Raw genomic sequence first — 26,371 nt, 5'->3', positions numbered from 1 at the left:
ATACTTTCTTATTTTTGAAGGATAAAGTGGGTGCACAGAGCACAAAGTTTGACCCATGTGGTCATGTGTTTTGTCGCAATTGCATCTCCTCGTACCTTGAAGTCCGCATCAAAGAGGGCACTGTCCATCATATAGCCTGCCCTGAGGATAAATGCACCTCAGAAGCGACACCTGCACAGGTACGTTTTTTTATTTACGATTAGTAACATGTTATTTATTAAGCAGTTCAATCAGGATTTTAAATTGTGTTGTTTTACCTCTTACAATTGCTGATAATTTTGAAGTGTTTAATGCCTTTTTTAGTTATTGCTAGAAAGTTTTCCTACACTTAATGTCGTTTAGTTTCTTCATTGGGACATGAAATTATTCTGTTTTCCACAGGAATGCATTTTATTAAATTTCCCTTTTTCTACTTCCTCGAGATTGGTACAGTATCAAGAGACTTGATTATGGCACACGGGTAAGAATGATACAACCCTGGAAATGCCTGTTTACTATTGCTTAGTAAACTTGCTTACAAATTACACTTCCATATTTTCACTGTATTCTCAAGGCAGTGCAGTTCTTCAGAAGTGTAGCAAATAGAGAGGGTACAAGCAGGGAGGGAGGATGTCATCAGTGCCCTAAAATGGAGGCCTTCCAAATGCAGGTAGAAAAAACTCTCAATAGAAAGCCCAGGTCCATCAGGGGTTCTGCAAAACATTGATATTATTTTCAGCTTTAAATTTTCCTACTCCTAAGTCAAAGGACTTGAGGGATCTCAGGGTGATAAAATTCACTGCAGCAAAAGGGTTAATCCAGCCTTTAAAGTAATGCTATGGAATGTTGGTTATTGCCATTAAACCAGAGAGAAATAAAACACCATGGAACTGTGCAAAATTAACATTTTAATTGCTGCTGAGCAGAAGAGGGCTAGGGACTAAGAATCCAAAGAGGTATTAAATTAGAGGTAAGGCTAATATAGTGGTCATGGAAGAATAATTTAGCAGATCTGAAAACAAAGAGGGGAAAGTACACTGTTAGACTACTATCTGCACCTACCTGGAAAAGAAAAGCGAAAACAAGCTCTATTAGGAATCCGTACAGCAGACACAATTCTATTGATAGGAACAACTGTTTTAAAAAATAAAATAACTAATTTTATTTCAGACAAAAGATATAAGCAAATATACTTACTGTTGATGGATACAAAGTATTATTGACTACAAAATTGTCAATAAACAGTTAAAAGTATGGTGCAACCCACATCTCTATATAGAGAGATTATCTGGCTCGAAACAGCCAGGGTAAAATTCAAAATTATATGAATGAGAAGAGCTGAACAAAACACATACGCTAAAAGACAAAGAAGGTATGCTCACTAGATTGCACATACATACATATATATTGGCATATACCTTTGGAACAATTGCCATGTGTTTTTTAATTGTTCAGTCATATAGGTTCCCATAAAGAGCTGGAATTGTGGGCAGCAAACAATTACCAAATCTCCTTTCCAAAAATTTAAGAGAAACCAAGTTTGTGTTAAGTATAGCATGAAACAGAACTCTTGACTGTGGAACAGTAACAAAGAGGTCAATATCAATATCAGTGGTGCCAATGACACTGTTTTCTAACTGTGTTCGGGGCACATAACTCAGTTTCTTGTCCTTTGCTTTAGCTTGTCTGTAATTAAATATCATAATGACTTCAATGATTTGGTTGCTCATTTTTTAGGGCAACAAATGATTTTTGATGTCCTTCACTGTCTCTAGTTTGGAAATTCTGGATGTACGAATTTCACACTTATGAGTTACTGACTTTATCTTATCTAGTGTGGCTTTCTTGCATTTATGCAATTTGTTCCCTTACAGAATTTGTTACTGAAGGATTGGTGGCACAAGGGAGATGACTCATTTCTTGTTTGTTGCCTAAGCTTTTGAAATATAAATTCCAGTGCTGTCATTATTGCAGCAGGATGCAAAAATGAAATGCTTCTTTAAAATGATCAGAAATCAGAAAAGTCATTTATTAAATGAAAATGTTTTTGGTCAGTTACATTTCAGTTGCTAATACTCTTGAATTAGTACGTTCTCTGGCAGGAAACAAATTTTGCTAAATCTGACTCCCTCTAGCACTGTAGTTGGAAGACATGTTTTATGGTGTCTGGCACATGAAATTAGAAGTGTACAGGTAGATAGTGCCCTCAGTGAATTAGGAAATGCTCCTTTACCCAGATGTTGAAGAAACAAAGCACAGTGAAATGAAATATCAAATTCATAATGAGCACTGCAGAACTACTGTATTCTGTATTAAGTCATTGAAGTTGGCAGTAGTGAGAAGTCTTTGCACTCACACTGTTTGCTTATTAATTTTCACAACATTTTATGCAAATGTACAAGCATATTGTAATAAAACCACACATTGTAGGAACAAAATATTGTAGATTTAATGTGTAGACTCTTTAAAAGTTCAAAAAAAGACTTCCTTTCTTCATTTTAGGTGCAGGAACTTGTGAGCCGAGAATTATTTCAAAAATATGATTCTGTGCTTCTAAACGCTATGTTAGATTCAATGGAGGATGTAATTTATTGTCCGAGGTCATTTTGCCAGTACCCAACAACACGTGATCCTGATGAGAAAATGGCGACATGCCCAGCTTGCAATTATGTTTTTTGTGTGTACTGCAAGATGGTCTACCACGGTGTTGAACCATGCCGTTATAAGTCAGGTATGTGTCATTTCTCTCACACACTGTTGATGTATGAGATTTCATTTTTATACATAATTCATCAACTTTAAAGAAGTAGAGCATGAATAAAGTACAGACATGTCTCACAATATAAACATAGGAAACTACTTTTTTTTCTAAATAACTTTTATGCATGTAATGCTGCATTGGAGTAGTTCTGTACTTTACTGAGTAAGAGATAGTGTTTTGGATTTCACGTAATGTTAACACACATTTTACATGAAAGGTGTTGTGTTGTGTACCTGTTGTTAGTAATGAATGGCAACAATTACTTCTATTTCTTAAATGTGTTAGGGTCTTGAGTAAGATGAATGCAGAAGGCACCCAAACCTTACATCTGTAATGGCCAGAACTGTTGTTTGGTTGTATGAAATCATGAATTGTCATGTTGCAGCAGTGCACTTGCAGACAGCAAACTGTTGTTTTAATTAGATTGTAGTGTGTGGATGTCTTTTAGGGCATATTTGTTTATTGCATGAGAGACAATGAATCTTCATGACTTACAGTGCCTCTGTGTAACCTCCTTTTCATCCCAGAAAGAGGTTGCTATAATCTTCCATGCTGTATTTTATACTTGTTTCATTTGGATTGTGAGGCTGAGTGCCATTCCTTGGTCATTATATTTCTGGTCTGTGCTAGTGGACTTAGGTTTCAAACCCATTTCATGAAGAGAAGCTTCACCTTGTTCAGCGCATCGTAGAAATTATTGACATGCATCACTATTTCAGTTCGGTAGTCAACTGCCGGGGCATCAATTTTGAAGCTACTTTGTGAAATTAGAGCACTTCCTGCACAATTTCATTTGCTGGACCACAATGGCTGTTTACAGTTGTTGAAATGTCATCCAGTATCACTTGGCATTACCTTTCACAATATCTTTTATAGTTGCTGTGTCTTTCATAATCTCAACACATTGCGCCTGAAGATGATGAATAGCATAAGCCACAGCTACTGCACTACTTGTGAACTTTCAGCTTCATTTCTAGACTTCATGGCTGCAACAAATGTGTATCACCATACTAGCTTTTCATTCTGGAATCACTGTACAGAAAGTAAGTTTCCGAATTTTGTAGTTCCATGGTGCATATTGTAGCCATCTTAATATTATTTGTCTACCAGTGTTTGTACATACACACAGCTTTGATCACGATTACCAACTTACTTTTTCTTTTGATCCCGCTTTTACAGTTGTCATGTGACTCACACTTACCAATTTCTCCACATGAAGTCCCAGTTTCTTAGTTAAGACTAAGGCTGGTAACATTGCTGATATTTTTTTCTGCCTCTGGTATGCAAAAACTATTGTGATTTCTTAGCAAGTTAGCAAGTCATTATCAGATGAGCTGTTAAAAAAGAAAGGGGGGACAGTAAAATACTGGAAAATTATGTTAACTATAATGTCGCAGGTACTTACCAGTCCCTTTACATAGGTAACGTTCCTGGTACCTAACCAAAGTGTACTGCCTCTATTATTCCTTAAGTCATTGTTTGTCGTGGTTCTTCTCCACCAGCTGATGGATGGAACAGTAGAGCAGTCTGTATTATTACATATTATACATACATTCGACATTTCCTGTTGTAAATGATGCACTATTTTTCCCACTTACTGTATGGTTGTTTAATAGTTATGTGGCCAGTTGTTTTTGGTTGACATACATGAGTTACCTTGATTAATAAGCAGTTATGCTACTACTTATAATATAAGACACTGTATGCAGATAACACTTCTATACTGCTTCACACTCCGTGATGGTAGCAGTATCAGTGATAAACAACAAGGTACACAGTACAGTGGAGACTTCATTATCCAGATTATTGTCATGTCATTTGAATAATCAAAAATCTGGATAACTGAATGATTAAGAAAAGCAATTTTTGTTCATTATTAACTCTAGAAAGACAATGTACGTTATCCACATATGGTTATCTTTTGTGTATGTTGTCATATGATTACCCTTCTACCATTAATACATAATGTCAAGGTGATCGTTCCTGTAAAAATCAGTAGTACAGAGCTTATCCCACAAGCTCATTTTTCAGTTTATTCATCACTTCTTGATTTATTTATTTATTTATTTACACATCTAGTTCCATAGGGCCAAATTGAGGAGCAAATCTCAAAGATCATGGAATGTCCCAGTACATGAAATTACAACATAAAAGTAATAACAGATAAAATAAAAGGTGTATGGACCCAAAAAAGTCAAGCTATGAGTTTAATTAAACACAATCAACAATATAACATAGGAATCTGCTTAACTTTTCAAGGATCTCCTCAGAAGAATAGGAGTGACTCCAGTCTTCACTATCAAGTTCGCAGGTGTTCGTCAGAATTGAACCTGTATTCTTCTCTATATCACTTATCTCAGATGTACCTACACCATACTTATTGGCTAATTTATAACCAGTTTCTTATAACTGAGGTTCACATAATTGAGTCTCCACTTATCATCATTACACCACTAAAACAACACAAGATTTTTTTGCCTAATGTTGCATGCCAACCTTATACAAGACAACAAATGGTTAACATTTTTTAAGTTCCAGATCAAACCTATCTCGCTTGTATTAAGGTGGTGTCAACATGAGGCGGGCATGAAGAATATCTTTTCACCACTGAGAGCTGGTCGGAGGAAAACATAACATTAGCGTTTCAGGCAAACCAGACGGCAGACCTCAGCAGAAATGTAGTGGAGCAGAGCAGCTTTTCAGTATCACATCACCTTCATTACGTGAGGAAAGAAACAATCTCTAATGCATCAACACGTACCAAGAACTTTTACAAACCAGTCCTGTACTATAATAAACTCTTTAAGCAAGGACGGCAGAGTGAAAACTGCTGGTACTTTCATAATAGCAAGAACTATGCAGTCGTGACAAGTGATGTCGGGTAAACATTAGACTCTACTTCACTCCATAAATACCCCTGCATTTTAGCTTATAAGGCAGTCAGTCACATGGATCGATGGTGTACATAATGTTTGCACTCTATTGCCTGATTGCACAAAAGTGACTTCTGGCACAAGCCTGGTGTTGATTGCTTGCGCACTACTGAGCAACAACAGGCACTACTGGGAGAGGTGGTTCGCCATAATCACCAGTTACTGAGCTCCAAACCACAGCCTGCCACTGGGGGGAGGGGGGGGAGGGAGGAGTACTGAGGATGGGGCACTAGATGTGTTTATATGGGGGATATCTACAGAATTTTCTCAAGGGTGAGAGTGGCAAATCCACAATTTGTACCAGCTGCCCTGTGTGTAGCCACTTATATGCAAGAGATAGATAGTGCTGCTAAGTATTGGAATGATCAGAAAATGTTTGTGTCAAACAGAGAATGTTACCACTGTGGGAGAAAGAATCATTTAAAAGCACAATCACAATGTTTTGTTGGCAGGATGGTCATAAGACACAGGAGTATAAACCAAAGGAAAAGGAGTAACTATAATGGGAAAAGGAACTTGTTAAATAACAGTGGGAATCTTCCTTCTTTCGAGAAGCATTCCCATCAAATAGAAGTGCATTAAAAGTGAACACTGATTAGGCATTGTACTAGAGTCAACCTTTGACAACAGACAGTTGTATTTGATGGTAAATTATTTCTGTAGGGTACAACAGTGGCAATTGTTTCTACATCACAAGATGCACCCATTTCAAAGGTGGCATCAGATAAACTGTGTAAGTGCATTAAAAGTTGTTTTGCATGACAGAGTACAAGCAGGTACAGGCAAACTATTCTGGGTACCAGTAATATTAATGTTCCAAAGGGTGTTTCATAGAACTACTAGCAATTAATAACATGTTGGATGAGCAGCATTGTTTTTTTAGGTAGATGTATAATGCATACAAGGGTTATTATTAAGTGTCAGGTTACAGTGCCAATAAGCATGGATAACGTTGGGGAAGATGAACTTACTCTTCCAAAGGGATTACTTATAGCCAGATTAGATGCTATAGGAAAGGAAGATATTGAAAATTCTAGGGTACAAGGCAGAACAGAGCGAACTGTTGACATACATTCATTGAAGAAAAAGTGAAGCATCTTAAGAGTGAAGATAGATTGTTACTGGAATTGGTGCTAATACAATATAAGGGTTTGTTGAATCCACAAGAAGTGTTACCTGCCACACCAATCACACAGCATAGAATACAGACAATCATTCACCAGTAGTTGGAAGACAGTATCAGTTACCTAAGCATTTAGAGTCTTTAGTAAATCGGTTTATGAATTGGCAATTATTAGAATGGATTATAGAAGATAGTGTTAGGCCATGACCAGTGAGCGTAGTAATTAAATTAAAAAAGTCACCAGATGGAAGAAATAAATACTGGTTTTGTTGGAACTGTATACTCTCCTCCTTCCTATTTTTTAAAAAAATTGCAGACGGATAGGGGATACACTAACACATTAGATAATTTAGGTCAGTGCAAGTTCTTTTCAACACTACATTTAAGAAGTAAATACCATCAAATTGAGGTAAACCCTGAGGATAGACATAAAACAGCTTTTACTGTGTCTTCTGGTCACTACCATTATTGTAGGATGCCTTTTGGGTTGGAAGTGCCAGCTATATCCAACATTTATTAGATGGAGTCCTCAGGGGTGCCAAACAAATGCATGGTCTCTTTAGATGATGTAATTGTATTCTCTAAAAGTCTAGAAGAGCTTGCTCAGCATTTGGAGATGGTATTTGAAAGGTTGGAAGAGGCTTGACTTATGCTTAGTATTGATAAGTGTCTCTTTGCACCATCACAAGTAAACTGTCTGGGGGATATAATTAGCAGAGCTGGAATAAGGACAAATCAACACTTTACATCAGCAGTACATGACTTTCTGGTCCCTCAGACAGTTAAACAATTACAATCTTTCCTTGAATTAGCAAATTACTGCAGAAAAAATCATGAAGAGATGTGCTGAAGTGGCACAACCACAAACAAAACTATTGCAAAAAGATGTTATGTTTAGCTGGACACCTGAGTGTCAGACAGTGTTTCAAAATTTAAAAGATGTGTTAACTTCAGATCCAATTTCAATTTTTCCACATTTCACAAAAGAATTCATATTGTGTTGTGATACATGTAGTATAGTTTTAGGAGTAATTTTTGGAAAAATCATTGATGGGAAAGAACACTCAATCACATATCTCTCATCATCTTAATAAGGCCAAGCAAAATTATTCTACCACTGAAAAGGAGATGTTGGTATTGATATATGGTATTTCTTATTTTTGATTTTATCTGTCACTTTGGTTAATCATGATGCAGATTTAGAATGGTTACAATGGCAAAAATTCCATCAAGTCTTCTAACAAGATGTGATTTGGAACTAAGTGAATTTCAGTATGATGTAATCCAAGAACTGGGTGTTAAAACACAAAAATGCTGATATACTTAGTAAAAAGATTGGGCATTGCAAGTCTCTGGATTTGATATCAAGGATCTGAAGAAAGTGCAATAAAAAAGACTGTCAGTCGTATTGCAAACCACCACAGTTTGTCATACAATATGGGATATTATGCAGATCAAAAAAGTGTGGTGCATGTGCTGTAGTCTCAGTAGCTTTGCGAACAGAGGTATTACAGCAAGAACATGATCATACATCATTAGGTCACAGGGGTAAGAGGAGAACACACAGAAGAGTAGCAGTAAGTGTCTGATGGCAAACAAAACGTGCTGATGTTCAGCAGTGTGTCAAGAACTGTATTCTATGTTTGCAGCATTCTGATTTTTTGCCATGAGAAGATAAAATCATAAGGACTGCCAGAGTCCGACTATGCATTTCAAATGATTGGAGCTGATATTTTGGGGTCATTTCATGAGAGTCCATCGGGTAACAAGTATGTGTTAACAGTTATCGATCACTTCTAGAGATATTTAGTAATTATAGCAATACCGGACCAGAAAGTGAGCACCGTAGTTCATGCTATGGTAAATCATTGGATACTTAAATTTTGGGTGCTGCAAGCAATTATTATGGACCAAAATTTCATGTCTGATCTCATTAAGCAGTTGTTGCTTCCTGAAAATTGAGAAATTACTTAAGAGTCCATTCCACCCTCAGGCAAATGGTCATACAGAAAGAGTTCATAGGGCTAAACCAAAGATGCTAAGCCATTATATGAATTCTCAACACATACACTGTGACATATATTTAGATTTTGCAGTTAGTGTGTCAATTGATATATTTAGATTTTGTAGTTAGTGTGTCAATTGAAAAACTTGCACAGGAATAGAGTTATCAAATTACTATGTTGTACATGGATGCAGAGTGCCATCTCCGTTTGGTGTGATTCAACTAAAATTGGGAAAAGATGGTGAACACGACAAGGTGTTTGCAAGAATTCTAAAGGAAGTCTGGCAAAGGGCAAAACAGGCAAACATGAAAGTGCTAGACTGTAAAGAGCATGTGGGGTTAAGTAAGAGGAATTTACCACAGTATTGGATGGGTCATTGGGTAGTACTTGTGAACCCTTGCATTCCGAAAGGTAGGAAAAAAAGTTTTTGGTGAAGTTTCAGGGTCCTTATCAGGTGGTGAAGATAGTCACCTGTAAATGTAAGGTTACAATTAACAATGCAGGAAAAGATAGATTGCTACTTACCATAAAGAGGACATGTCAAGTTGCAGACAGGCACAGTTAAGACACCTACATAAAGCTTTCAACCATAGCATTCAGCAGTAAAAACAAAAAATCACACACACACACACACACACACACACACACACGCACACACGCGCGCGTGCGCGCGCCTTTCCTCAAGTATCAGGGGAATTGCCATTTACTAGAACTAAGACGCAAAAGAGTAAAGAAATACTGCAGAATAGGCTGTAATGGTTGATACCAAGGAATACATAGCCAGGGATGTAGAGATACATTGGTAATAATAGGATATTTTCTTTGTTTTCATTGATTTATGTAGTGTACTTGGGAATATTGGTGTTTTTGTTGTGTTCCCACCTTTTTCTAAGGAGGGAAGTAGTACATATAAATTATGTCCTCAATGTGATGGTGAGGGTGACACTTAGATGGAGTTTACCAAGTGTTATTATCTTGCTCATCATTAGAGCAGAAGGAATTGTCAACCAGTCTTTGTGGAATGAGGTTTTGTTTGCACAGCAGCCAGATATAGTCCTAAAAAATCACAGATGGTTGTTGATACTGACCTTCAATATCTGGGAGGTTAGGAATGAAGTGAAAAGTTTGCAAGACATGTCAGAAGTGCGAAAGACACCAAATGGGGGCAATATAATTATTAGCTTAAGTTTTGGTATGATAAGCTGAGAGAGCTGTTGCAGCAAGTAATGGGTAAAACATTCTCTAATACAGAGAAAGAGAGGATGGCTGAATGTTTGACTCTTCAGATAATGATATTTCAAGTCTGAATAGTACAATTTTTAAAGTGCAAGAAGAAACAAGACACTACAAAAACAATAGTGGGTTGGCATATGACACAAATTATGGGTCTGGAGTGAGGATTGTTAAATATAACTAAAAAGGATGCTTAAAAGAACAATTGAATTACTGCAATATGTTAATGATACAATTATTGCGATGAATAAGAATTTTAAGTGTAACATAGTCATCTGAAAATGTTACACAGGGTGGTAGGGATAGCTAGGCTAACAAGAGAATTAGCAAACAGTTTGTGACCATTGAATAAAATCAAAAATAATTAGAGAAGCTCCCAGAATGAAGTTGGGAAGGTAGGAGACGAGGTACTGGCAGAAGTAAAGCTGTGAGGTCGGGGCGTGAGTCGTGCTTGAGTAGCTCAGTTGGTAGAGCACTTGCCCGCGAAAGGCATATGTCCAGAGTTCGAGTCTCGGTCCGGCACACAGATTTAATCTGCCAGGAAAGTTTCAATTAGAGAAGCTGTCCAGCATCCTACAAATAAACAACTAACCACTACACTGTTAACACCAAAAAGATTTTTGTAAGGAATATTTCAAGAGGAAAAAGGAATTTACCACGTGTCTGTGGCATGATATTTCCATAAATGAGAGCAACAAGTTTATACAAGATCGATTGTGTGTGTGTGTGTGTGTGTGTGTGTGTGTGTGTGTTAATGTTAATGTTAATGTACAGGTCCCTGTAACTAGCTGTAAGTCATAATTTACAATTTAAATGTAATAAGATTTGTGCATATCCATTTGCGTGGAGTGTTGTTGACAGATGGATTAAATTCTTGGTTAATGAACTACTACGTGTGTCTAAATAACTGAAAATGTGTGTAGTTCTATCAGTAGATCTCTTGGTAGTTGTGTTAATGAAACTATTATTATTTGTCCTGCATTAGTAGTTCAAACAGATAACCAATGTTGCGAAGCAAACCTACTTTAAGGAAATATGAATGCACCCAATTGTAAGAAGGTGGTTATGAAGCCAGAAACACATTTTCAGTGGGTTGAAATCATTGGATTTATACTGTGTACAAGCCACAAATGGTAATAGTGAACCATTACAAAAACGATACTTTTACAGGAATGATGAGTGGAATTGCAGAATAGTGGTATATTAATCAGCGGAACAGAATGTGCTATAGCAGGAGTATACTTTCACCTATGAACAACCATCATGCATACTACAGTAATTTGTAGTGCACAACCAACATTGTATTGGACAGAAAATCCCTTCAGAATTTTACCTATTTAAAATGTTTCCTTTGTAAACTACACGCCAGGTGCTACCATACTGTAGGACATATACAGCTTAATTGGTGCAAAAAATTGACAAATTGCTGTCGAACAAATGTTAAGACATCTTCAGGGATATCACCATGGATGAAAGCAGAACACAGTTACCATTAGTCTTACGGACACTAGTATAATCACCATACTAGTGGTGATTTGTGCAGTGTATCTTTTCCTAAGATTCAAAATTATGCAAGCAGATTTAGAAACTGCACATGAGATCCCCCTTAAGTGGGTTGTGCCAGAAAGAACACAGAAATTTAACAATCTTAAGATGGTAAAGAATTTTGTAAGTAGAGAAATATTTTGTATTAAGATTTTTGTTTTTCCTAAAATTTGGTACAAATTTTTTGAAGGAGAGGGATTGCAGGCCAGCCTCGTAGAAGGCAGCAGACTGTTAAAATTTTGAAAGTCTCAGAGCAAAGCTATCTCACTTAAATTACGGCAGTGTCAACATGAGGGGCAAGAAGAAGAATATTTCAGCACCGAGAGTGGGTCAGGGGAAAACACAACATTGGCACTTCCGGTGAAACAAACAATGGACCTCAGCAGGAATGTAGTGGTGTGGAGCAGCTAGGCGGGATCACGCCTACTTTGTGACGTGATGAAATAAATACTATTACTAAAGCAACAGTTGACACAAAAAGTTTTTATGAGCCGGTCATATACTATAACAAACTCATTAAGCATGCACGGAAGAGTGAGAACCCCGGGCTGATACCTTCATAACAGCTAGACCTATACGGTCATGACAAGTGATGTTTGGTAAACATTGGCCACGACTTTGCTCCATAAATACCCCAGCATTTTAGCTTGTAATGCAGTTGGTCAGACAGATCGATGATGTGAATAAAGTACACACTCAATTCCCAGATTACAGTAACGTGTTGTAGATTTAGTGCACGCTACTGAACGACGACAACCACTACTGGAAAAGATGGGTGCCTCGCTATGATCACCAGTCGCAGAGTTCAACATTAGCCCATCGCTGTAGCAGAGGGGTGAACCTGGGGTCTTCCCTATCATCCTGGATCGGAACATAAGTGTTTCTGATACTTCAGAGGATGATCGTACTAAGCAGCTACACCTCAACCGTCATCTCACTTCAGCAGATGAAGAAAAGCGGTGGTGAATGGGAGGCGACAGAGTTCTGTCCAGATTGACATGAGTAAGTCCAACACACGCATCGCCTTCACTGTATGGGCAGTGCCGGAGCCACCACAGTCGGTGAACTGCCATTAAGCAGACAGCAGGGAACAAAGGATGCAGCAGCAGCAGCTACCTCAAGCGGGCTGAACGCCACTTAAGACACAAATCCTCAATAAGCGTCGACAGCCGATGTCAACAGCGAGTTGAAAAACTGACTGAAACTTATGGAAATAAATAACTAATTCTGAACATTCTTTCACTGCGTCTACTTGTGGCAACAGGTCACCAGCCTCAACCTGAAGAAAAAAAGACAAGGAGCAAACTGGGAGAGCGCCTCCTGATGCAAAACTATCTCTACTTCCGCCCTCCCAACAGTTGCCATCTTGCACTGACTGTAGTTGTACACATATTGTAGACTGTCACCTAAAACTGAACATTTACAATGTTGTATCGGATTCAAAGGTAGGCCACCCTTTGACTATTGTGACAGATATGTATGGGGGCTCAGACTCTACTGACTCTAATATCAGTGGTGTTACAACTTTGAATTCCCCTTCATACCTCTTCATAAATTATTGCTGCTGATCGGGCTACGATCCAATTCCCACATAACTGCAAAATTATTACAGTCTTCTGTAGTACTTTGGTGTCTTTTGAGGAATATTGAGTCTTTGCCTAGGATTTTCTTTCTTTATTAATTATGAACAGATTTTAATATAATTTTAGTCATGTAGTTGATTGTTCAGAGGCTGCAGTAACTGCACCATTATGACCAGTGTGCACGCCTCTCAACGTACTTTCACACGTGGGCCACTTGTCATTACAATATCTGCTGACTGGCCAGACACAGGCATTAGCGGCTTGTCCTGTAGATAACATGCGTTGCTTGTTTGCACTGAATGCAACCGGACCCAAGGAAAAAAGTATTGAAAAAATGATTGGATAGAAAATTGTGTGTAGTTGTGTATAGGTGTTGATGTGGTTTTGTAGTTTAATTTCATAGTATTTTACTATCTCCCATTTTCTTTTTTAAACAGATTATCTGATGATGACTTGCTAAAAAGTCTAGACTCGTGATGATACCATTTATTTTTTAACCGAGTCTGAAATGTGTAACTAAAAAAATTCCATTTAGAAGACAGTCTGGTTTCCCCTAAGGCAATGCGCCTATTTTGTGTAGAGTTCCAATTCTTATCATATTTCATTTTAATGGCATTTATGTTCTGGGTAAAAGGATTATGTTAAACAACATTTAGGTTATGTTTCGTTAAAAGATTGCAGCCAAAGAACATTTGGTAAAATTAACATTTTTGTGCACTACTCAATCTAAAACATATAAACTGTATATTCTGTTAAACAATTTGCCCTCTCACTTTGCACATAGATGAAAAAATGCGGCTTGTGGAGGAATATCGGTCAGCAGATGAGAAGCAAAAGGAAGTGCTGGAGCAGCGTTATGGTAGAAGGCAGTTACAATTACTTGTTGACAATACAATGTCAGAAGCATGGATTAGTAGCAACAGTAAGAACTGTCCTAATTGTAATGCTGCCATAGAGGTAAGAATAATTGAATTGTTGGCTAGAAGGTACCTTTTCAATAATTTGTTCTGTATTATGCTACTAAATTTCTGTTTGTCACTTACCACTTCTTTCACCACTTGTCATGTTTGTTAATGTGAAAAATGCAAAGTTGCCCATAGTTCAGAGGTTGGAGGAAGGCAATAGAATACCACCTCCAATAGAGCCATGCCTAGTAAAGCACTGTGTGTTCAAATCAGGCTTCAGGTTCATCGTGGCAGCTTTACCTTCTTTATGTAAATTCAATGGGTGGCACTGATTTTTGTAGAAGTCTCTTACAGTGACGAATAGAGTTCTCTTGTTCTGATGGTTTTTTTTAATGGTGTGAAACAATTATGCATAAATATTATGCCTGATCAGCCTGACAGTGACCTAAAGTAATACCTCTAGTATTCTGGGTGTAAAATTCATAAAGAAGTTAGATGAACTTCTGCTGTTAAGGCAATGAGCTCAACATCTCAACATGACAATTGCTGACAGTGGTAAAGAGAAACTCTTCCAGTTAACTTTCTGATCCCTGTATTGGAATGAGTGAGTTTTTTAAAGGAAATGTAGCAATATTTTATAGAGCCTGGAGAAAACTGATATTAACTTAAGAATTCTTATGTAGAAGTATGAAGAATGAGCATTGTGGCATGTCATTATAATGTGACAGTTGGTACTATGGGGGCTTCATCTTGAGATACTCAGTTTGCTATGGCATCTTGATTCATGGAATAATTAGACTTATATTCACAGTCACCCTCTCACCCAGCCTTGGTTGTCATAACCATCTCTATCCCTTAGCCAGTTCTTGTTAGCCACTTGGTTCCACGGGTTGCAGTACTTCCCCATGCTACTCTACCCCCTTCCAATCACTGATGGTGATTGTTCATTTAATTACAAAGGCACAGAATTGCTGGATAGGCAATAAATAAATTCTAGGACTGCCAGTAAACTCATTAGAAAGTAAAGAATTATTCCTAGCTTCCAGAACTATCTTTTCCTTCTTTAGGAAGGAAAGAGGAATAGGTTGGGGAGGTTGCAAAGACATGAGGTGGGTTCCTCTCAACTTGGGGTGAGTGACTTCCACCTCTTTCTAACATTTCTCAACCTATCCCTCTGTTCTTCCAGTGAAAGGAACTGATAGCTCCAAAAGTTACTCCATCTTGGTTATGTGCTTTCAATCTACAAGTGCATTTGGACATATTTAGCACATTTTTCCTTCTTTTATTCGTGGTATTTCATCATTATTTGACTGCATTACTTTTTACACACTTATCTCCCTCAGCTAATTCTCACATTTGGCCCCAAAAATCTGCTGAAACTTTCTCTCTCCTATTTTTTATGGCTTGCATTTCACATCTGTCTCCAGTTACTTTGGTAATTGATTGTGGATGCAGTATCAAAAATAGAGGACAATACAGTACTTATGAATTGGATGCATCATGAAAAAATTAAAAAAACAATAGGGCTGTATCAACACAAGTCCAAAAGCGCTTAGTATTTTTGCATGTATGTGTCAGTTGCGTCAACTTTCCTTACACTTATCATTTCTGTGTGTTACTGATAAGTAAAAAACCTCACATAATGTCTTCAAAATGTCCATTTGCTGCCGGAACACATGATTTAGTTCACTGTCAATTGTCCTAATCATAATTTCATCCCCCATTGACGCGCAAGTCACCAAAGTGGCATCAAATTGAAAGACTTGCACCTGGCGAATGGTCTACCCAACGGGAGGCCCTAATCACACGTCGTTTACATTTTACTGTCTCCCAGTGAATTCTAGACACATTCAAATGAACCTAGCATAATTGGTATGGGCTTGTGGTTTCTCAACCTGTGTTAAAAAATGATCTGGACTCACAGTGAAGAACAACTCCAGAATTTCCTCTCCAACCTCAACTCCTTTGGTTCCATCAGATTCACCTGGTCCTACTCCAAATCCCATGCCACTTTCCTTGACGTTGACCTCCATCTGTCCAATGGCCAGCTTCACATGTCCGTCCACATCAAACCCACCAACAAGCAACAGTACCTCCATTATGACAGCTGCCACCCATTCCACATCAAATGGTCCCTTCCCTACAGCCTAGGTCTTCGTGGGAAACGAATCTGCTCCAGTGTGGAATCCCTGAACCATTACACCAACAACCTGAAAACAGCTTTCGCATCCCGTAACTACCCTCCTGACCTGGTACAGAAGCAAATAACCAGAGCCACTTCCTCATATCCTCAAACCCGGAACCTTCCACAGAAGAACCCCAAAAGTGCCCCACTGGTGACAGGATACTTTCCGGGACTGGATCAGATTCTGAAAGTGACTCTCCAGCAGGGATACGACTTCCTCAAATCCTGCCCTGAAATGAGATCCATCCTTCATGAAATCCTCCCCACTCCACCAAGAGTGTCTTTCCGCCGTCCACCTAACCTTCGTAACCTCTTAGTTCATCCCTATGAAATCCCCAAACCACCTTCCCTACCCTCTGGCTCCTACCCTTGTAACTGTCCCCGGTGTAAAACCTGTCCCATACACCCTCCCACCACCACCACCACCACCACCACCTACACCTACTCCAGTCCTGTAACCCGGAAGGTGTACACGATCAAAGGCAGAGCCACGTGTGAAAGCACCCACGTGATTTACCAACTGACCTGCCTACACTGTGAAGCTTTCTATGTGGGAATGATCAGCAACAAACTATCCATTCGCATGAATGGACACAGGCAGACAGTGTTTGTTGGTAATGAGGATCACCCTTTGGCTAAACATGCCTTGGTGCACGGCCAGCACATCTTGGCACAGTGTTACACCGTCCGGGTTATCTGGATACTTCCCACCAACACCAACCTGTCAGAACTCTGGAGATGGGAACTTGCCCTTCAGTATATCCTCTCTTCTCGTTATCCGCCAGGCCTCAACCTCCGCTAATTTCAAGTTGCCGCGCTCATACCTCACCTGTCTTTCAACAACATCTTTGCCTCTGTACTTCCGCCTTGACTGACATCTCTGCCCAAACTCTTTGCCTTTACAAGTGTCTGCTTGTGTCTGTATATGTGCGGATGGATGGATGTGTGTGTGTGTGTGTGTGTGTGTGTGTGTGTGTGTGTGTGCCTGTCCTTTTTTCCCCCTAAGGTAAGTCTTTCCGCTCCCTGGATTGGAATGACTCCTTACCCTCTCCCTTAAAACCCACATCCTTTCCTCTATCCCTCTCCTTCCCTCTTTCCTGATGAAGCAACCGTTGGTTGCGAAAGCTTGAATTTTGTGTGTATGTTTGTGTGTCTATCAACCTGCCAGCGCTTTTGTTTGGTAAGTCACATCATCTTTGTTTTTTAAAAATACGTCATTATTCACATAAGTTCGTAGACAATCACTATGGCATAACCCGCACAGAAAGAAGTCCAAGGAGTTTGACAGATAAATTTCAAAGCCAAGAAATTGGTCCACTGACCATAGTACAATTGGATACTGTATTCAATAAACCACAAGGAAAATCAGCAGGTTCAGTTGCTAAAATATTTATATATTTGAACATTTGCCTGTACAGAGTTCTTACCACACACTTTCTGATGTTCTTACACATAATCACCAGTGAACCACGACAGACAATAGTTTTCCATATATATCTACAGTTGGCCTCTTTCTTAAGGTACAGTTTTCAATGCTGTTAACTACCTGTTCCATGAAACCTACCGAGCGAGGTGGCACAGTGGTTAGCACACTGGACTTGCATTTGGGAGGACGACGGTTCAAACCTGCATCCAGCCATCCTGATTGACCTCGCTGTTTGGGCCCCTGCCCCAAACAAACTGATCATGAAACCTGTAAAGATGGGTTGTTATACTGTTCCAACTGGGGCAGTGTAGCCATGTATATGCACATGTGTTTGTTTTTGTCTGTGTGTGATTTTGTTAATTATCTTACAGGATGGACATTGTTCAGCAGCACAATTTTAAAAGTGGCTGACAGCAGCAACCGCAAATAAAGTTTCAGTAAAAGGAATATACAGTCAACAGGCTGCATAAATTTATTTTACACTGATGTTCAGAAAAAATGAAAGACCTTGAACAACTAGAGATAAGACATTCTTATTCACAGGACATCTACAATAGTATGTTCTGAAGAAATGATTGGCATTTCTACCATGTCGGCCTACGGGTTCTAGGTCAATATCAATATTGTGGCGCAAGTCACGTACCAGTAAAATGTGCCTGTGGCTCTCATTGTCACTGTAAACTGAAGATAACAGATCAGTGTGGCTTGACTTGAGCAGACGTGCAGGATGCCTCTCAGATGTATGAATGAACTGTACCATCAAATCGGTGTGTTTGAAAGAGGATGCGTTATTGGTGTGAGAGAATATGACATATCCATCCGGGAAATTGCTGCTTGTGTGGGACAAAGTGTTTCGGCAGTGCAACAGGTGTTTGCTGAATGGTTCACAGAACACCGTAGAACACGACAAGATGGGTCAGGTTGCACCACCCAGACCCCCGCCCCCCATCAAAATGGCATTGCAGGTTGCAGGACAGATCTGCATCCTCCTTGGCTCGGGGGCAACAGTGTAACACATCGTACACTATCAGTGGTGACAGTCCCTCGCCGTTTATTACAGCACGGGTTACATGTGTGTTATCCCCTTCTCTTTCTACCTTTGACGAATGTGCAGAAACATGCTAGACGGCAATGGTGGTTGGAACGACATCAATGGGGACAGGAATGGCATTAGATAGTGTTTTTGGATGAATGCAGGTTCTGTTTATTTGAAAATAATGGCTGTATTTTGGTTTGCCAAAGATGGGGAGCAGCATCACAGTGTTTGCATTTGCACAAGACATAAAGTGCCAAGTGCCAACTCAAGGCCTTGTGGTGTGGGAGTGCTATTGCATACAACCACAAATCACAGTTGGTGTATATCCAGAGTGCTGTGACCAGAGTGACCTTGTGAACAGCATCCTGTGACATGTAGCCATACCCTTTCTACACAGCACCCCACACGCCATTTTTCAGTGAGACAATGCATGACCACATGTTGCTGCACATACGAATGCCTTCTTGGTGTCACAGAATGTCAGCCTTTTGCTCTGGCCCACCGTATTACTAGACTTTCCATCAGTGAAGATGTGTCAGATATGGTGAAACAATGGGAGCAGTGCTGTAACCGAATGCCAACCACCACAGGTGAACTTTGGAACCAGGTGTATGTGACATAACGCCATTCACGCTTTATAAGCGTTGGTATGGAACAAGTTATCAGTACCCATGGCAGTTCCTGGGCCTACTAGGCAGCAGGACACGTGCCGAACCGAGGTGACTGAAATGGTAATCATTTCTGCAGAACTTACTAATGTACGCGTCCTGTGAATATGAACATCCTATCTCTAGGCATTCAAGCTGTTCTGTTTTTCATGAAGATGAGTGTAAAAGTCTTGATCAGGTTTCAGTACCACTGAGGGTATCTCCTTCAGAAGGAAAGTTACCTATAATATTTTAAATATAAAATAAATGTCTAAAATACTTAATACTTTACAACATTGAAACGGAGTATGTGGAATGAAACTGGTACTTACGTAAATTACATTATGTTAAAATTGTAAACTTACGTGATGAGCTATGAAGCTAAAGTCAGACAGCAGAAAATATGGAATAAAGCCCTCCATGGAAACAGTAAAAATTGTTAAACAGCTACTGCTTGTAAAAATAGCAGACATTAGACTCAACATGTGGCAACTAGTTGTGACACCAGGTAAATGTAGTGTAGAGTGCGCCACGTACTTGGTGCTGGTATTGTGACAAACATTCAACGGCATGAAATAGATGATTGTTACAGTAATACATAAGTATGCTATATATTTAGATGTTTTAAACAGAGTAAAATGTATGTAGTATAAAAAAATTCATAAAAGATAATAAAAGGAATAAAATAATTTTTATAAAAATGACAACAGTATGTAGCATAAAATAAATTAAGTGGTTATTTACAAATCTACAAAACAGAATGTGGTATACAGTGTCATCTGTAGTGCTGTCAGTAACAAAGTATAGAGTCCATATGGAAAAGGGAGAAATGATGTTGTGATATGGAAGTACATGGAAATGTGAACCAAAACCTCATGTAGTTGTGAGCAATGGCTTGAAATGTTCAAGAAGTGTTTGTTTCTTAACTGTAGTTGCTTGTTTACAAGACCACAGTTACTGTTCATACTCATAAGGACCTGAAGTTCTTTCAAGACACGAAGTGTCTTCTCTATATGTAGAATCATCATTTTTTTCTACTCCTTTTGGTTTGTGTCCCAATATTAAGAAATATTCCATGAAAGTAGATTTATGAACATTAGTACCCTTCTCCCCTAGCAAATGTTACGTATATCTTATGTCAAAAGCTCTACCAGTCTGTCCGATATTAAACACCGGGCACATATCCCAGGCGATGGATAATAATTCCCCATCCCCCCACCCCACCCCTGACTGTGTTCGTGGAGAAAACAGCTTTGCCTCCTTACTTCTTAACATATGCTGAATCCTATGTATAATTTTATTCCGTGTACTCCATTTAATTTTTTTAAAAGTATGAAGTATTTTAGATGTTTATTTTATAATATGTTTAAAACATTAATGTGACTTTCCTTCTGAAGAAGATGGCCTTAATGATGCTGAAACCTGGTCAGGGTTTTTTTTTTTTATATACACATTATTTATTGAAAATTGTTCAAAAGCTTAGTGATGATTTCAATCTTCTTTTCGTGTCTAATCTTCTTTTTGTGTCTGTCCTGAACTGCACGGTGGTCCCTTTACTCACAATAATTTTATTCGACCCACAACTTAAAAATTTTCTGTTAATATACCAAAATAACTGAATCATTAAAAAAAATAACAAGTTTATCAACAGTCTGAAACATAATAATCAAGTTTTATGATCAAATATAGCTGCTAGTTAGCCGTCTTTAGACACATTTATTTGGACGTTCTTATAGGTAATGTTGCTCTGATCTTCAGTCCTGAGACTGGTTTGATGCAGCTCTCCATGCTACTCTATCCTGTGCAAGCTTCTTCATCTCCCAGTACCTACTGCTACCTAGTGTATACATATCTTCGTCTCCCTCTACAGTTTATACCCCCCCCCCCCCCCCCCACACACACACACACTGCCCTCCAGTACTAAATTGGTGATCCCTTGATGCCTCAGAACATGTCCTACCAACCGATCCCTTCTTCTGGTCAAGTTGTGCCACAAACTTCTCTTCTCCCCAATCCTGTTCAATACTTCCTCAATAGTTATGTGATCTACCCATCTAAGCTTCAGCATTCTTCTGTAGCACCACATTTCGAAAGCTTCTATTCTCTTCTTGTCTAAACTATTTATCGTCCATGTTTCACTTCCATACATGGCTACACTCCATACGAATACTTTCAGAAATGACTTCCTGACACTTAAATCTATACTCGATGTTAACAAATTTCTCTTCTTCAGAAATGCTTTCCTTGCCATTGCCAGTCTACATTTTATATCCTCTCTACTTCGACCATCATCAGTTATTTTGCTCCCCAAATAGCAAAACTCCTTTACTACTTTAAGTGTCTCATTTCCTATCTAATTCCCTCAGCATCACCAGACTTTATTCCACTACATTTCATTATCCTTGTTTTGCTTTTGTTGATGTTCATCTTTCAAGACACTGTCCATTCCATTCAGCTGTTCTTCGAGGTCCTTTGCTGTCTCTGACAGAATTACAATGTCATCGGCAAACTTCAAAGTTTTTATTTCTTCTCCATGGATTTTAATACCTACTCCGAACTTTTCCTTTGTTTCCTTTACTGCTTGCTCAATATACACATTGAATAGCATCGGGGAGAGGCTACAACCCTGTCTCACTCCCTTCCCAACCACTGCTTCCCTTTCATCCCCCTCGACTCTTATAACTACCATCTGCTTTCTGTACAAACTGTATAGACTTTCGCTCCCTGTATTTTACCCCTGCCACCTTTAGAATTTGAAAGAGTGTATTCCAGTCAACATTGTCAAAAGCTTTCTCTCTAAGTCTACAAATGCTAGAAACGTAGGTTTGCCTTTCCTTAATCTTTCTTCTAAGATAAATCGTAGAGTTAGTATTGCCTCACGTGTTCGAACATTTCTATGGAATCCAAACTGATCTTCCCTGAGGTTGGCTTCTACCAGTTTTTCCTTTCGTCTATAAAGAATTCGTGTTAGTATTTTGCATCTGTGACTTATTAAACTGATAGTTCGGTAATTTTCACATCTGTCAACACCTACTTTCTTTGGGATTGGAATTATTACATTCTTCTTGAAGTTTGAGGGAATTTCGCCTTTTTCATACATCTTGCTCAGCAGGTGGTAGAGTTTTGTCAGGAGAGCCTTCTCCCAAGGCTATCAGTACTTCTAATGGAATGTTGTCTACTCCCGGAGCCATGCTTCGACTTAGGTCTTCCAGTGCTTTGTCAAACTCTTCACGTAGTATCATATCTCACATTTCATCTTCATCTACATCCTCTTCCATTTCCATAATATCGTCCTCAAGAACATCGCCCCTGTATAAACCTTCTATATACTCCTTCCACCTTTCTGCTTTCCCTTCTTTGCTTAGATCTAGGTTTCCATCTGAGCTCTTGATATTCATGCAAGTGGTTCTCTTTTCTCCAAAGGTCTCTGTAATTTTCCTGTAGGCAGTATCTATCTTACTCCTCGTGAGATAAGCCTCTACGTCCTTACATTTGTCCTCTAGCCATCCCTGCTTAGCCATTTTGAACTTCCTGTCGATTTCATTTTTGAGACGTTTGTATTCCTTTTTGCCTGCTTCACTTACTGCATTTTTGTATTTTCTCCTTTCATCAATTGAATTCAGTACCTCTTCTGTTGCCCAAGGATTTCTACTAGCCCTTGTCTTTTTACCTACTTGATCCTCTGCTACCTTCACTATTTTATTCCTCAAAGCTACCCAAAGCTCTTCTTCTACTGTATTTCTTTCCCCCATTCCTGTCAATTGTTGCCTTAGGCTCTCCTTGAAACTCTGTACAACCTCTGGTTCTTTCAGTTTATCCAGGTCCCATCTCCTTAAATTCCCACCTTTTTGCAGTTTCTTCGGTTTTAATCTACAGTTCATAACCAATAGATTGTGGTCAGAGTCCACATCTGCCCCTGGAAACGTCTTACAATTTAAAACCTGGTTCCTAAATCTCTGTCTTACCATTATATAATCTATCTGAAACCTGTCAGTATCTCCAGGGTTCTTCCATGTATACAACCTTCTTTCATGATTCTTGAACCAAGTGTTAGCTATGATTAAGTTATGCTCTGTGCAAAATTCTACCAGGCAGCTTCCTCTCTCGTCTCTTAGCCCCTATCCATATTCATCTACTACGTTTCCTTCTCTTCCTTTTCCTACTGTCGAATTCCAGTCACCCATGACTATTCAATTTTCGTCTCTCTTCACTACCTGAATAATTTTTTTTATCTCATCATACATTTCATCAATTTCTTCATAATCTGCAGAGCTAGTTGGCATATAAACTTGTACTACCGTAGTAGGCGTGGGCTTCGTGTCTATCTTAGCCACAATAATGCGTTCACTATGCTGTTTGTAGTAGCTTACCCGCACTCCTATTTTTTTTATTCATTGTTGAACCTACTCCTGCATTACCCCTATTTGATTTTGTATTTATAACCCTGTATTCACCTGACCAAAAGTCTTGTTCCTCCTGCCACCGAACTTCACTAATTCCCACTATATCTAACTTTAACCTATCCATTTCCCTTTTTAAATTTTCTAACTTACCTGCCCGATTAAGGGATCTGACATTCCACGCTCCGATCCGTAGAACGCCAGTTTTCTTTCTCCTGATAACGACGTCCTCCTGAGTAGTCCCCACCCAGAGATCCGAATGGGGGACTATTTTACCTCCGGAATATTTTACCCAAGAGGACGCCATCATCGTTTAATCGTACAGTAAAGCTGCATATAGGTAATGTGTCAGTTAATATCCTGCTAAGTGTGATTCTTTCATTACTGATTAGTGGAACAATTTTGTAATTATAAATGAAAAACACAGAATTGTTTTAGTTCTATAGTATACTGTTGAACTATGACAATTTTGTGCTTTTTATGTATAATTTTGTCAGTTAATGTCTGTTAACTCATGTTAACGTATTTTCATACTGCGTACTAACACATCACATCTGTAGTTGTTGGTAGGAAATTTTACCTGAAGATGAATAATTAGGAGCCAAGTTTATGATAGGAATTTTGCAACTATTTCTTTGTCGTGCAACGTATTACTGACAAAACTGTGCACCCAATTAATATCTAACATTTCCTTCTGAATGATTCTCACAAAATTTTTTCACCTCTAGAGGTTTACATTGCTCTTTGGCTATTTGAATTTAATATAAATTTGTTTTTTAACTAATTTCAAAGAATAAACATTATGATGTCAAACTTTGACCGTTGTTTGAAGAGAACAACTCTGTACTTGATTGAATATGCATTTACATAAACATTAAGCAACCCACAGCCATCTTTAATTTCATATATCTTTTTAGTACATGATTTTTGAGACTAAATTACGTGAGAACTGTGTACACCAAATTAGTGGTTGTTCACCTTGTAGATGAAATGCATAATATTCATTATATATATGCATTGTATACAGAAAATGTTAACATGTTTTGTGAATCACTGCTACTAACATTACAGAAATCAGATGGATGCAACAAAATGGTATGCTGGCGATGCAATACCTATTTCTGCTGGATTTGTAGTGCTCGTCTGAATCCACAGTGCCCTTACCTGCATTTTAGTAGCAGATCATCTAAGTGCTTCAATCTGCTTTTCCATGGAGTAGAGCTTGATGCTGAGCTTGATGCTGAAATGGATGAAGAAGAGGAAGATGAAGAGGAAGAATTCGGTGCCTTCATAGGTCTTGTTGCATAGCTGGAATCTGGTTCAGATGTCTGATGATTCTCGATTAAGTTAAGACAAATGTTCTTTCAGGGTTACAGGTCATAGATTATTAAACATTGTACAGTTAGCATGTTCTAAGATCATGTTCGGGTACAAGAGTGCTAACAGAATTATTACTGTAATATTATGCTTAAAGTATCATCTGTCCCTGTTGCAGAAACAAATTATGTTGTGTATTTAAACACTTTGACTGTATCAGATAACACACAAGAATATATTTTTGATTTAATAATTTTATAGAAATGTTGGAAAATAATTGTTAGATAGTGAGCTGTACTTGGGTAGTAACAAGCTCTGTGCAACTAGGTATAGATCAAAGTCGAAGGTTCTGACTGTTTTCTTATGTCTCGCCAAGTTTCTAATACACTTATTGTTATTTTTGCTGTTATTATTTGTATACTATATTGTCATTACGGGTATTGAAACCAAGACTTTTGGTGTTTCAAAATAGAAGTTCCTTTTAATTTTTTTTTTTTTTCAACCTCCCCTAAAAAATTCAAATGGGCAGCTTTCTCTTATACTTGGACAGGCATATGCAGCATATTTTGTTATGGAACTTGTATGTAAAAAATGTAAATATATAATTTGTTAGTCTATGTACAATAATGTTCACCATATATTTTTACTGTTTTCAAACACAGTGAAAAATTTCTTAAGCATCTGTTTTTAATGTAAACAACATCTAATAAGATAAAGTGAGGTTTCCTGTTTTGTGGTCATCCAACAAGAATAATTTTGTCTCTTTAAAACTGTGTATATTTGTGATTTTTTTTCCCTTCCTTCTTTTTCTTTTCAGCTTCTTTCTTCTTTTTTCTTTTCAGCCCTCCAAAGAGCAACACTTGTCAGCTCTGGCTTGTGTGAAAGACAACAGTTATCATGACATTGTCTGTGAAAGTAAATTATATATTTGGAATGTGTAGTAGAAGTTGCACTCTTCATTGCAGTGGTCCAAAAGACCTAGAGTTTCAATTGTAAGTTAATACTGCTTTTACGGACATGATATGTAAGTTATATAGAGACTTACTGTTAAATATACTCAAGATCTGACAGCCATACTTCAAACAATGTATGGGTCACTTCTTGACTGATGTCCACATAGGCATGCCTCCCTCTGCATGTGATGCGTCATCTATTCTCTCTGGCAGTCAGCAAATGAGAGTACCATCTGGGACACCACACTGCTCCTCAATTAGTCCATATATTAGGCTGAAATCTTATAATGTTGGACTTGATGTACCACAGGGATGAGAGCATCAGCAATGGGCAGGGCG

The 26,371-nt window shown here is 38.4% G+C and overlaps 1 protein-coding gene across 1 annotated transcript in view; it reads left to right on the top strand.

Moving 5' to 3' along the window:
• The window catches only part of LOC124619422 (E3 ubiquitin-protein ligase RNF14-like), a 79,169-nt gene extending 53,412 nt beyond the window's left edge, over positions 1-25,757 (top strand). The window contains exons 5-8 of the mRNA XM_047145791.1: positions 21-179; positions 2,482-2,710; positions 13,948-14,120; positions 24,834-25,757. Coding sequence (XP_047001747.1) covers positions 21-179; positions 2,482-2,710; positions 13,948-14,120; positions 24,834-25,070 — 798 coding nt within the window. The 3' untranslated portion in view covers positions 25,071-25,757. The remainder of the gene's footprint in view (positions 1-20; positions 180-2,481; positions 2,711-13,947; positions 14,121-24,833) is intronic.
• Positions 25,758-26,371: the final 614 nt, after the last annotated feature.

This window comes from Schistocerca americana, chromosome 6 (genome assembly GCF_021461395.2).
Source record: "Schistocerca americana isolate TAMUIC-IGC-003095 chromosome 6, iqSchAmer2.1, whole genome shotgun sequence".
NCBI classification, from domain to species: domain Eukaryota; kingdom Metazoa; phylum Arthropoda; class Insecta; order Orthoptera; family Acrididae; genus Schistocerca; species Schistocerca americana.
The sequence above is the reverse complement of the archived record's forward strand: the minus strand, read 5'-3'. Positions and strand labels throughout refer to the sequence as shown.